General features: G+C 40.3%; 1 protein-coding gene and 8 non-coding genes across 10 annotated transcripts in view; 8 read left to right on the forward strand and 1 right to left on the reverse strand.

The window, feature by feature from the left end:
- dync2h1 (dynein cytoplasmic 2 heavy chain 1) overlaps positions 1–12469 on the reverse strand; it is a 65884-nt gene that overhangs the window by 16594 nt on the left and 36821 nt on the right. For both annotated transcript variants that reach the window (XM_068756703.1, XM_068756702.1), the window contains exons 74-81: positions 10877–10966; positions 9258–9323; positions 9085–9177; positions 8990–9046; positions 8684–8815; positions 8469–8541; positions 978–1138; positions 442–567 (exon numbers count right to left, since the gene is read on the reverse strand). In XM_068756703.1, coding sequence (XP_068612804.1) covers positions 442–567; positions 978–1138; positions 8469–8541; positions 8684–8815; positions 8990–9046; positions 9085–9177; positions 9258–9323; positions 10877–10966 — 798 coding nt within the window. The remainder of the gene's footprint in view (positions 1–441; positions 568–977; positions 1139–8468; positions 8542–8683; positions 8816–8989; positions 9047–9084; positions 9178–9257; positions 9324–10876; positions 10967–12469) is intronic.
- trnam-cau (transfer RNA methionine (anticodon CAU)) lies at positions 4516–4588 on the forward strand. Its single transcript has one exon. It is a non-coding gene; the product is annotated as a tRNA-Met (tRNA).
- Positions 4970–5042, forward strand: trnam-cau (transfer RNA methionine (anticodon CAU)). Its single transcript has one exon. It is a non-coding gene; the product is annotated as a tRNA-Met (tRNA).
- On the forward strand, positions 5424–5496 carry trnam-cau (transfer RNA methionine (anticodon CAU)). Its single transcript has one exon. It is a non-coding gene; the product is annotated as a tRNA-Met (tRNA).
- On the forward strand, positions 5792–5864 carry trnam-cau (transfer RNA methionine (anticodon CAU)). The gene has a single exon. It is a non-coding gene; the product is annotated as a tRNA-Met (tRNA).
- On the forward strand, positions 6224–6296 carry trnam-cau (transfer RNA methionine (anticodon CAU)). The gene has a single exon. It is a non-coding gene; the product is annotated as a tRNA-Met (tRNA).
- trnam-cau (transfer RNA methionine (anticodon CAU)) lies at positions 6560–6632 on the forward strand. Its single transcript has one exon. It is a non-coding gene; the product is annotated as a tRNA-Met (tRNA).
- trnam-cau (transfer RNA methionine (anticodon CAU)) lies at positions 7006–7078 on the forward strand. Its single transcript has one exon. It is a non-coding gene; the product is annotated as a tRNA-Met (tRNA).
- On the forward strand, positions 7347–7419 carry trnam-cau (transfer RNA methionine (anticodon CAU)). Its single transcript has one exon. It is a non-coding gene; the product is annotated as a tRNA-Met (tRNA).

Genomic DNA, 12469 nt, shown 5'->3' on the forward strand with positions numbered 1-12469 from the left:
ATTTCATGTAATGAATAAACAGCAAAGCAGGTTTAAACATTGAAGCCCACCAGCAAGCTCTTATATTTTACCAGAAGTTTGCAGATGGCAGCTTTTTACTCAATTGACTGAGGGAAACTCTTGGTAAACGTTTTTGGTTTATATTTTGTAAATTTTCATTCAACATCCACAGCTTCCGTTGTTCGTCTGCTTTAGTACAAATGTGGCTGCAGTATTATATGTAAATGCTCATTAACCTGTTTGACCCTGGGGATATTTGAGGTTGAGCCTATCCAAATCCACCCAGTGCCTCTAGGGTAAGAGAGTCAATTTGGCTACTAAGTATATCAACAGAAATCTTTTAGTTGAGAGTTCAAATAATTACATTACAGTTACAGAAAAAAAAAATCATACACACCCTCTATCAACCGAATAAACTTCATACATGCGCTAGGTACCTACTTTTTCCAGAAGGGGCAACCATGTAGTGACAAGGTGTAGATTTTTTAGGCAAAGCCAGTCTCCGTTTCTGGAGCATTCTCTGAGCGTAGTTAAGGCTACATCAGCCTGTCCCTGGCCCATAGAGATCTAGACCGACAAAGAGAAAGGAGGAGATCGGAAGAGAAAACGTTTTTTTTAACATTCATTAAAAGTAGATAATGTCAATGAAAATTTAATCGGTCTTTAAAAAAATGTATGCAATTATGAAATACTTGCAAAATGAGATTCTACTTTCCACATGGAGCTTAGTAACTCGTAATTAAAATGATTTATACCTCTATGTCAGTTAAACAACTTACAGTAATCACGTAAGCAACTCCCATTGATGGGATTGTGTGTACATTTAATTATGTAATTACAAAAAAGACAAAACAATAACCCATTATTCTTTAATAGCTGCATTAACCACATAAAAGCAGCTGTGTGAGAGCTTATTGATGTTTTGTTGCACTTGCTAACATGCTATGCCTTTGTTCATTTATTTGTCTATCCTCTACCTCGTGATAGTTGTCCCTGCCCACAGTTTCAGCTGCTAGTTCTGCAAGCTCCTGGGATGGGTCTGCCCCTGGAGAGATGATAATCAACACCGGCTCCAATTCCAGGGTGTCTGTGTAGAGGCGTCGCAGGTTCAGGGGAGGAGGGGAGAGCTCTTTCATATCTACAGAGGACAAGAGATGGGGAGATAATGGCAGGTGTAAAATGCACATCTGCAAAGAAGGGCTGCAATATTTTATGTACAATAAATATGCGATTCAAAGTCAGAGGGTCTGCAACTGCTGAGCAGACAGGGTACATGAGGAGGAGACAAAGAAAAGCCAGTTAAGTAGTTGAAAAAAAGGGAATATTTGATGGAGGTACGCAGACAAAAAAGGAGCTATAGACAGTGGTAACACATTGAGACTGACGAGGATAGGACGCTGGGGTAAAATAAAAGTGGGAGAGCAGAAGGGTTGGTGATGTTGTACAAATGGAGAGAGACACTGGAAACACTGAGACAGACTGTGTGAGAGAGATTACAATGGTGATGTGCCATGCATACTGAGTGCTAGGTGTGTAGCAGTGTTCACCATACATAGCAGAAGAATACCTTGTCAGCCCCCTGGTGTTGAGAAGCCAGGCTTTTTTGCGTACTTGTCTGCATGTGTGCGTTTTCTCACTGAATATTAGCTCTAATCCTGCTGTAATATATACATTTTCATATCTGATGAGTGATTGTTGACACACAAACTGCGGTGCAAATTGATACAGTGCGAGTGGCTGTGTTTTGACATTAATCGTATACGGTATATACAGTACGTCAGCATATTGCACGGCAATGCAGCTGAAGTGAAATATTCATTAGATTGGAAGAGACACACACACACACACACACACACACACGGGCACAAACAGACAGATGCATCACAGTGCTCTCTGTTCTGGCCAGGACAACGACCCAGCTTGAACATTCTTTTGGAGTCTGCTGCATCTATACATATTTGTATAAGTGCACAAGGTCTTGGTAGAACATCTAAGTGTGACCTTTATCTACATCACCATGGCAACAACAAGGACAACAATCATCTGACATGATTGCGACGTGTGACAGCAAAAACAGGGAGCATTTAAAGAATGTCTGCCTGCTTAATGTCATACAAACAGGACAGAGCAGACTTGAAAAATACAGAACCACAGTTTCCCTATGAGTTAAACTTTTAGTGGACGAAAAGGTGAATGGCTAAGAATTAATGACATTTGACGCACAGGCCTCATGGTGTCTGGCACTCGGGGTTTTTTATTACAGTAATATCCTTTCACTTCATTTCAGAAAAAAGTGCCTTCCCCTTGCAGAAATGGTAAATGATAAGAAAGATATGAAAAGAAAAAAAGTGAAATTGTATTCTTTGCGAGGTTCAGAAATCAAGACAGCAAGCGAGCACAAGTGTGCATGGTTGTGTTCACCCAGGTATGCTTGTGTGCGTGAGCAGTGCCCAGGCCTGGACTGGAGGGATTGACTGAGATTAGCTGTAAAAGGATTACAGACCATGCCTCATTAGCATACTGGTTTACAGCCAAAAACACAGACACACACACAAAATCTTCTTCCCTCATGATTTTTGAATCCCCCTCCCTCTCTCTCTCGCTCTTTCAAAAAATGCTCACTCACCCTTGCCATGCTGCTGTATGTTCAAACTGTTTGTTTTATTAAGTCTACACATGAACAAATAAGAAACAAAACATACATGTAAAATGTGTGCTCTCAGAATGCCCAGAGAGAGAGAGATAGGAGAAAAAGACTTGGATAGCAGCAAATAAGACAAACACAGACAGCTACTGCAAAGACATGGTCACCCTTAATGGCTATCGTTTCATTTTTACCATGTTTGATAGTAGCTCTTGACACCTGGCGGTGCATTAGTCTCTTAATCTGAAATAAAGGTTGAAAACAGGCTGATATAATAGCAATATTTAGAAGCAGGAAACTGGCCATAGTCGATGAATCGACCAATGTGAAAGTTTGACCGTCTCTCCAAGTGAGCTAGTACGATTATGAGCAGTCTGGAGCAGCTGTACGACAGCTGACACTGACTTCCATTCAATAGTTTCCCCCCAGTAGGAACCGAAGCGGTTACAGTACACTAGTTAAAGACATCTGTCTTTGTCCATATTTTATCCGCTTCCACACTTACTGTATATCCATTGGGATCCTTCAAGACATATTTATTACAATATTTGACAGTTGAGTGATGTGATACTATATTGCATACTACACTGCATACTATAGTATACAGGTCTAGAGTTGAAGCCTCAAAAAAACGTACGTTTCCAATTCAGATGGTAGAAAACTCGACAAAAATTAAATACAATATAAATACAAATTTAAATATGACAAAAACAGAAAATTGCTTTAAAAGTAATTATCTGTGCAAGGTGACAACAAAATATATATTACTTTGCCAAATAGAACTCTGTCCTCTGGACCTTGGTTGGCACACACAGTACGCAGAGCGTCAATCTCAGTCTCAGGTTGAGAGTTTGAGCCGCTTAGTGCAAAGGCTAATTGCTTTCATGCAAAAAAAACAACAGAATTCTAGTGATTGGAAATCATGGCAAGAATCAAGGAATCAAAGACAAATCCTGAAGGTGAGGATTCTCTTGCCAACAGCTTAAAATTATCAGAGCATTTTGGAAAAATTGCCTTTGAACTGTGCAGTGAAAACTACTGCCATGTGCTCTGACCCCATTTCTTCTGCCTGAACATTTTTATATCTTGCTGTTTTGAATATGTTGGAACAGTAACCCGGTATATCGTTTAGGACAGTGGTCCCCAACCTTTTTCCTGCCACGGACCGGTTTCATGCCGGGCAATTTTTTTCGGGGTAATTAAATTAAGAAAGAGGAATATAATCTTACCAATAAACTTTATATTACGCACTTTCAGTAACTATTAAACAAGTATTACACCAATATCTACTCACCATAGTGGTCTCAATAATTGCTTCTGTCCTTTATGGTCACATTCTTTTGTTTCATAATTTCCACATTCCTGTCTTTTAATCCAAGGTTCTTGGTCTCTCTGTTCCGAAGCAGTTTTGAACCCTCCATTGCTCGTTAACGAAGCCAGCCAGCTGGAGATAAACCTGTGTTTTAAGTAGGACTCCAGTGTGCCTGTGAAAACAAGTTTTCTTTTCTTGGAGGTCGTCGACTCCTCTTCTTCCTCCTCAGTTGGACTTTTCCCCTTACCAAAGAAGCTCTCCAAAGACGTTTTTTTAACATCGTATCACATGATCAGGAAAATTCACATGCGACTGTTACATTGGAGAAAATCCTGTTGTTTTTACCCTTGCCGAAGAGGAGGCGAGGGTATTGCAATTGGGTGCGTTTGTTTGTTTGTCTGTCTGTCTGTCTGTCTGTCTCTTTGTTTGTCTGTCCGAGCGCATAAGTCAAAAACTAGTAACCCAATCAACTTGAAAATTTTACACAAGCAACCGTTGTTGGGCTTGTCAATGAAACTGCAGTCACAACAAGTCTCAGCCGCAAAGCGCAGCGTTTCAAGCCTCGTTGGCGCAGTAGGCAGCGCGTCAGTCTCATAATCTGAAGGTCGTGAGTTCGACCCTCACACGGGGCAAAGCTTTTACGGTCATATAGAAGCACAATGCAATGAGCAGTGGATGCAGCTTCATACTATCAACATGATACGTTGAATGAATGCATAATCATCAAATTTCTGAAAAGTAGGTTCTTATTGGAAACCTTTAACCAAGTTTTATCTTAGAACAACTAGGTCATGTGTACATGAATTGAGCAAAAAGAAAACACGAAAGCAGCAAACTCAACCAGCGTCCCATGAATCAATAGTTTGGCAGTACATTGCATTCCTCTTCTGAATGTGAATTTATGGACAACTATGGTGTGTTGGCATCGCTCAACCATTTTGGGCTCGTCAATGAAACTGCAAAAGAAGAACTGCACTCACAACAAGTCTCAGCCACAAAGCACAGCATTTCAAGCCTCGTTGGCGCAGTAGGCAGCGCGTCAGTCTCATAATCTGAAGGTCGTGAGTTCGACCCTCACACGGGGCAAAGCTTTTACGGTCATATCGAAGCACAATGCAATGAGCAGTGAATGCAGCTTTATACGATCAACATGATACGTTGAATGAATGCATAATCATCACATTTCTGAAAAGTAGGTTCTTATTGGAAACCTTTAACCAAGTTTTATCTTAGAACAACTCGGTCATGTGTACATGAATTGAGCAAAAAGAAAACACGAAAGCAGCAAACTCAACCAGCGTCCCATGAATCAATAGTTTGGCAGTACATTGCATTCCTCTTCTGAATGTGAATTTATGGACAACTATGGTGTGTTGGCATCGCTCAACCATTTTGGGCTCGTCAATGAAACTGCAAAAGAAGAACTGCACTCACAACAAGTCTCAGCCACAAAGCACAGCACTTCAAGCCTCGTTGGCGCAGTAGGCAGCGCGTCAGTCTCATAATCTGAAGGTCGTGAGTTCGACCCTCACACGGGGCAGAGCTTTTACGGTCATATCGAAGCACAATGCAATGAGCAGTGAATGCAGCTTTATACGATCAACATGATACGTTGAATGAATGCATAATCATCACATTTCTGAAAAGTAAGTTCTGATTGGAAACCTTGAACCAAGTTTTAGCTGAGAACAACTTGGACATTTGTATTTGTAAATGTGAATTTATGGACACCTATGGTGTGTTGGCAGAGCTCAACCATTTTGGGCTCGTCAATGAAACTGCAAACGAAGAACTGCAGTCACAACAAGTCTCAGCCGCAAAGCGCAGCGTTTCAAGCCTCGTTGGCGCAGTAGGCAGCGCGTCAGTCTCATAATCTGAAGGTCGTGAGTTCGACCCTCACATGGGGCAAAGCTTTTACGGTCATATTAAAACACAACAAAATGCAATAAGCAGTGGATGCAGCTTCATACAATCAACGTGATACGTTGAATGAATGCATAATCATCAAATTTCCAAAAAGTAAGTTCTGATTGGAAATCTTGATCCAAGTTTTATCTTAGAACAACTAGGTCATGTGTACATGAATTGAGCAAAAAGAAAACACGAAAGCAGCAAACTCAACCAGCGTCCCATGAATCAATAGTTTGGCCTCTTCTGAATGTGAATTTATGGACACCTATTGTGTGTTAGCAAAGCTCAACCATTGTTGGGCTTGTCAATGAAACTGCAGTCACAACAAGCCTAAGCCACAAAGCATAGCATTTCAAGCCTCGTTGGCGCAGTAGGCAGCGCGTCAGTCTCATAATCTGAAGGTCGTGAGTTCGACCCTCACACGGGGCAAAGCTTTTACATCACAATACAACGAGCAGTGGATGCAGCTTTATACGATCAACATGATACGTTGAATGAATGCATAATCGTCAAATTTCTGAAAAGTAAGTTCTAACTGGAAACCTTGAACCAAGTTTTAGCTGAGAACAACTTGGACATTTGTATTTGACATGATACGTTGAAGCACCATAGGTGTGTTGAGCTCGTCAATGAAACTGCAAACGAAGAACTGCAGTCACAACAAGTCTCAGCCACAATGCACAGCGTTTCAAGCCTCGTTGGCGCAGTAGGCAGCGCGTCAGTCTCATAATCTGAAGGTCGTGAGTTCGACCCTCACACGGGGCAAAGCTTTTACGGTCATATTAAAACACAACAAAATGCAATAAGCAGTGGATGCAGCTTCATACAATCAACGTGATACGTTGAATGAATGCATAATCATCAAATTTCCAAAACGTAAGTTCTGATTGGAAATCTTGATCCAAGTTTTATCTTAGAACAACTAGGTCATGTGTACATGAATTGAGCAAAAAGAAAACACGAAAGCAGCAAACTCAACCAGCGTCCCATGAATCAATAGTTTGGCAGTACATTGCATTCCTCTTCTGAATGTGAATTTATGGACACCTATTGTGTGTTAGCAAAGCTCAACCATTGTTGGGCTTGTCAATGAAACTGCAGTCACAACAAGCCTAAGCCACAAAGCATAGCATTTCAAGCCTCGTTGGCGCAGTAGGCAGCGCGTCAGTCTCATAATCTGAAGGTCGTGAGTTCGACCCTCACACGGGGCAAAGCTTTTACGTCACAATGCAACGAGCAGTGGATGCAGCTTTATACGATCAACATGATACGTTGAATGAATGCATAATCGTCAAATTTCTGAAAAATAAGTTCTAATTGGAAACCTTGAACCAAGTTTTAGCTGAGAACAACTTGGACATTTGTATTTGACATGATACGTTGAAGCACCATAGGTGTGTTGGCAAAGCTCAACCATTTTGGGCTTGTCAATGAAACTGCACTCACAACAAGTCTCAGCCACAAAGCACAGCGCTTCGAGCCTCGTTGGCGCAGTAGGCAGCGCGTCAGTCTCATAATCTGAAGGTCGTGAGTTCGACCCTCACATGGGGCAAAGCTTTTACGGTCATATCGAAGCACAATGCAATGAGCAGTGAATGCAGCTTTATACGATCAACATGATACGTTGAATGAATGCATAATCATAAAACGTCCGAAACGTAAGCGTCTGTATATAAAAACAAGTAAATGAGCATGTCGTCTCATGCAGCATACACGAGTGAAATTCAGTTTTGCACTCGTAGCATATTAACATCTCCATATTAGTTTTATCTGACACCAATTAGCAGCAGCAGTCAGAAGTCAACATACCATTAGTTTGATCTCGACTGAATGAATGGGCTAATTAAGCACAATAAACGAACCTATCTCTAACAACAGCATAACTGTGTGTGTGTGTGTCTTTGTGATTTACTCAAGGAGACTGACATTCTCAGTGATGAAAAGCACAAAGAGAGAGGACAGAAGAAAAGAGTTAAGAAAGGGATAAAGGAGGATATAGCCAGTCCTGGTGTTTACAGCTCATTATTCAAATTCACACCGGCAAAGCTTCTGAGATCTTTATCAGAATACAAATGAAGCTAAATGTAATTTTCAACAGCTTCAGTTAATCATTTCAGTGAGTATATTTTTTGGGTTGTTCAGCTTCAATACAACTAAGAATTATGTTCTTCGATGTGATACTTCTGCTGGTATGACCAAGAGAGATCAAACAGACAAAGAACCCTTGTAAACATCAGTTAAAGCTGAAAACACATTCTATGGCTGGGTGACAAAAAGGAAGCCTAATTTATGTTTAGTTCCTTTTAAGGCTAGTGTCCCAAATGTTATTATTTAGTCTTTTCCAACTTTTAAAATGAAGATTTTTGGAAACGTTGGTGTGTTTCATCTTCGTTAGAAACCGCAGCAATTGTATTTTATTCTCGATGGCCAGAAATAGAACTTTGAAAATGATTGTGTCATGATGAGTCCTCCCTTTATTTGTTATAGAAAGAAAAAAAAACATTAGACTATGGCCATGATAGCCACTATTGTCTGGTTGGCTCCTGCATGATAAGATGCTAGTAAAAAAAAAAATCAAAAGCCCTCATATGAAACACTTACCCAGGGCTTGGGAAGTAAATGCTACCATAGCGCTTTGCATTCGGTCTGGTCTGACTGCCTGAACCAATAACAGCTGGGGAATCCAAAGAGAAAAGGGTTACATGAAGAGGAAAGAATAGACAGGCATCCATTAAAATGTGTTAAACAGAAGGTTGCTCCCACTTATATCAAGTAAAACTGCAGCATATCTGAAAAGTCAGCAAGAAAAAAATGACCTGCTGGAAGGGCGTAATCTTCTTGGCAATGGAGGATGGGATTTCCTGTTCACAATGCGAGCTTTGAGAGAAGGACATCCAAAGGTCTGAGTCACTTAAACACAGCGATTGGTAGAGGGCTGGGAATGCAGTCTGTGAAAAAGTGAAGGAAGAAGATTCAAAGCTGGAGGACAAGTCAAGAACTAGGTTTAAGTTGATCAGCAGATCGGTTACAAACCATTAACTATTTATTTTTTACACATTGCATATGCAGCAGATGGTGCACTTGAAGTTTGTGTACAACAGCATGTATATCATTGTGTTTACTTTAAAAATGGCCAGCGCTCCATGTCGCTCCTGATCGATCCAAGAAGGAAACTCGTGCTGAAAGAGGAGAAATGTGAGTCAAAAAACAGAATAACCAGTGTCTTCTCATTATTAGAAACGAAAGGCAGATCTCTTACCTCTTTCTTGAACATTTCTCCCACAACAGACCCCGTGAAAATGTCCCATTCCTACAGCAAAAAGCAGTGTTAAGAATTGGAAGATGTTGCTGTGTTCAAATGATGCATATGTGAAATCCGCAAATACTCACACTCTCCTGGAAGAGCTCAGGGTACATGCCTCTCACAAAGTGAATAGCGAACATTAACTGGTCAGCCTAAGAAGAAGAAAAGGAAGATGAGACTTAACTTGCTCAGCATATCTTAGCTCATAATTCATTAACATGTTAGAATATGAAGCTCAACATGTGCAAGGGTTGGAAAACACAAAAGCACAAGGGATGTCCAGAACTACACTGGCTGTTGTAACATCTCTGCACGATCTCACCATCCTTTTTTTTTCTGTCTCTCATCCACTGGTGGAGTTTGAAAGAGATAATAGAAACAACCACTAATCAAGATGCTTATCCCACTCCCACCCAGAGAGCGAAACAGAAAGACATCGACCAAGAGACTCCAATGGGGTAGAGAGAATGATCCAAAATAGAAAAGAAGAGGGGAGGCAAAAAAGAAAAGCCATATGATAGAATAAATAATAGATAAATACATGTTTTATTCATCCCGATATTTACTCTCAAAATGCAATAAGAGAAAGTGCAGCAATATAATATTCAAACTGAGATACAGCCACACGTTATCTGTGCTGGTCATCTATATGCATGGAAAACAAATGCACTTAACAACAGGCTGGCAAAGACAATCAATTAAGGAGTAGCTTGCAATTCAATACTGGCCTTGTAGTATGAAAATGATTTAAATGACTGCATCAGTTCAGCCTTTCACAGTAGCTATCGATACCGATGGACATGATTAAAAGCTAAAGTACATCAGTGTAATAATATTCTAGCTACAAAAAAAGAACCACTTGCAGCCACAGAAGCTGCAATCGTTCAGATGGGATTATTACATTACGTTATTATTATTACATTCAAGGGGCACAGCATCAAATATTTACATGAGATTACTTTGACTCCCTGTGAACTTCAAAGTCTTAAACATGTGCTTTTAGTGAGACTATAACACGGAAAAGGCTATAATTCAATCTGACATTCATGCATCTCATACTCACTATGTGTTGGTTCTATAGGACCTAGCCAAGGGGGACTCGTGTACACCAAACCAAATGACCCCTAATACTTATGTGTCAAAGCTTCTTTCTTTTTACAAGACATTATTGTGTGATATGGGTCAGTTTGTGTGCCACAGACACTCAGTCGGCATCCACACCATCAGCCACAGAGGGAAACACACACAAGAGCTTTGTTCTTTCTCAAGAAAAAATATGGATTTCAGTCTCCAACAAACACATTCTGTGAGTTCTTTTTAAAAGTATCAGTTCAAATGTATTTAGTCTCGCTGTTGATGTCATTTGTGTCAAAGTTTTAACAACAATAAAAGGAGGGATCATTCTACTCTACAGTAGCCATTAAGGTACATGGAAATATTGATTTCCCTTACAAGTTGTGTGTCAGTATGTATATATACATATACGGTTTGAGCTGCAGTGACGCTAACATTCATGCTACTTTTGAACTAGAGCTCTCCAATACTGCGTCCTCTTTCTGACCCATGCAGCAGTTCCGCCATAATAATACTAGCAAAGTGAAGATATTTCTTCGGCTCAGGATTATTTTGGATTTTGGACTACCAACTTAAAACAGACTCCAATCATTGTATTTGTTCTATTTCTGCGTGTAAGGTTGTGTGCTACCTTGAACAGCGACCGGCAGACGTATTCATACACCATGTTCTTTAAGCTGGACTCCAAAGCAGCAATTCTGGCATCAGTGTCCTCCACTTCCTAAGATATGCACAAATACCCACACAATGAGAGAGGGGAAAGCAAGAAAGAAGAAAGAAAGGGCAGTGGGTAGGAGGGATGTGCAGTCATTATTATGATACAGTACAAGCACTTCTTTGTCATGTGCTTTATGTGTCCCAAATTCCAAGGTAAACAACGTCTTTTTTTGTCACATCAGTGTACCTGAAAAGACTAAGGACGTCAAACCGGCACATTTAACTGGACCCTTAACAGGCTTTACTTCTTTTCAGATAGATAAAACTAGATGACAGTTCCTCAGGTTTTTCGCCCGCAGACCTGTGTGCTGCGGTGTAGGAGCAGGCTGCTAAAATGGCTGCTAAAATTCTCCTCTCAATTCTGGGAACAGTAGGACGCTGACGGCAAATTAAACTTATTGATTCAACCCTGGAAGAAGAAGTAGAAGATGCAAAGGGAGTGACGACCCATGAATCAAGGCAGCATTCTGATCACGCTCACTATGTCCACAGGCACACAAGCGTACCCACAACACACGTAACAGTGGTGACCAGCTGCTGCTTGGAGACATACTTGGATGACAGCACTGGCTCTAACAATCCTCATAGGATTTGGGGAATTATTGCTCAATCCACCAAATGGCCTGCGTGTACGAGTGCGTGTGTGTGTGTGTGTGTGTGTGTGTGTGTGTGTGTGTGTGTGTGTGTGTGTGTGTGTGTGTGTGTGCCTGTCTGACAGGGTTCAGGATAGAGAACCGTGGTGAAACAGACAATCCATCATGCTGTCCAGCTGAACAGGACAGACTGAGATAAACTTGTAAAGGAAAATAAAATTGTGTCGAAATAAATCAAGTTGACATCAAATGAAATAAAATCATTTAAACTCTATTCATACAAGATTGACTTAGTTATCAAAAATCAACAGCACTGAGCTGAGAATCCCCAAAACAGCCCAGTTAGACAGTGTTTCTGTAGGCCAAAGAAAAGGTAGCAACAATTTATATTTTCTTTCAAATACCAAGTCACATATTGTATATGTCCTCAGGCCAACCTAAAGTTCACAGCCGTTGAAAGGAATAGTTTGTCCTTTTGGAAAACGTGTTATTATATTGCCAGGCAACAAGCAAATCCAGAGTTTACCCAATCACTGTGCTTCGCTCGTAATTAGCAATGTAGACCCCTATAAAATGTCCAATTACTGTTTACATATTGTTTTTTGTACAGATTAACAATAACAAAAATCCTGCTAAGATTTACCTTGGTTTTAGTGCTTTCCTTAATAAAGTTTCAGATTTATAACAACTAATGAGCTTTAGAGTTGCTATTAAGCTATTCCTCTACCATTGAGTCTGATGAAGCACATTTTTAAAACAGAGTTTACGTGAGGATAATTACCAATTCAAACAACTCTCATTAAATACAAAGTAGAATAATTAGATTACACAGTGAGAAATTAAAATAATGATTGACTTCTACTAATGTTGACATATGTTCTGCCCAAGCTTTGCTGCATTGATGCGTGACATCG

Source organism: Brachionichthys hirsutus, unplaced genomic scaffold (assembly GCF_040956055.1).
Source record: "Brachionichthys hirsutus isolate HB-005 unplaced genomic scaffold, CSIRO-AGI_Bhir_v1 contig_976, whole genome shotgun sequence".
NCBI lineage: Eukaryota > Metazoa > Chordata > Actinopteri > Lophiiformes > Brachionichthyidae > Brachionichthys > Brachionichthys hirsutus.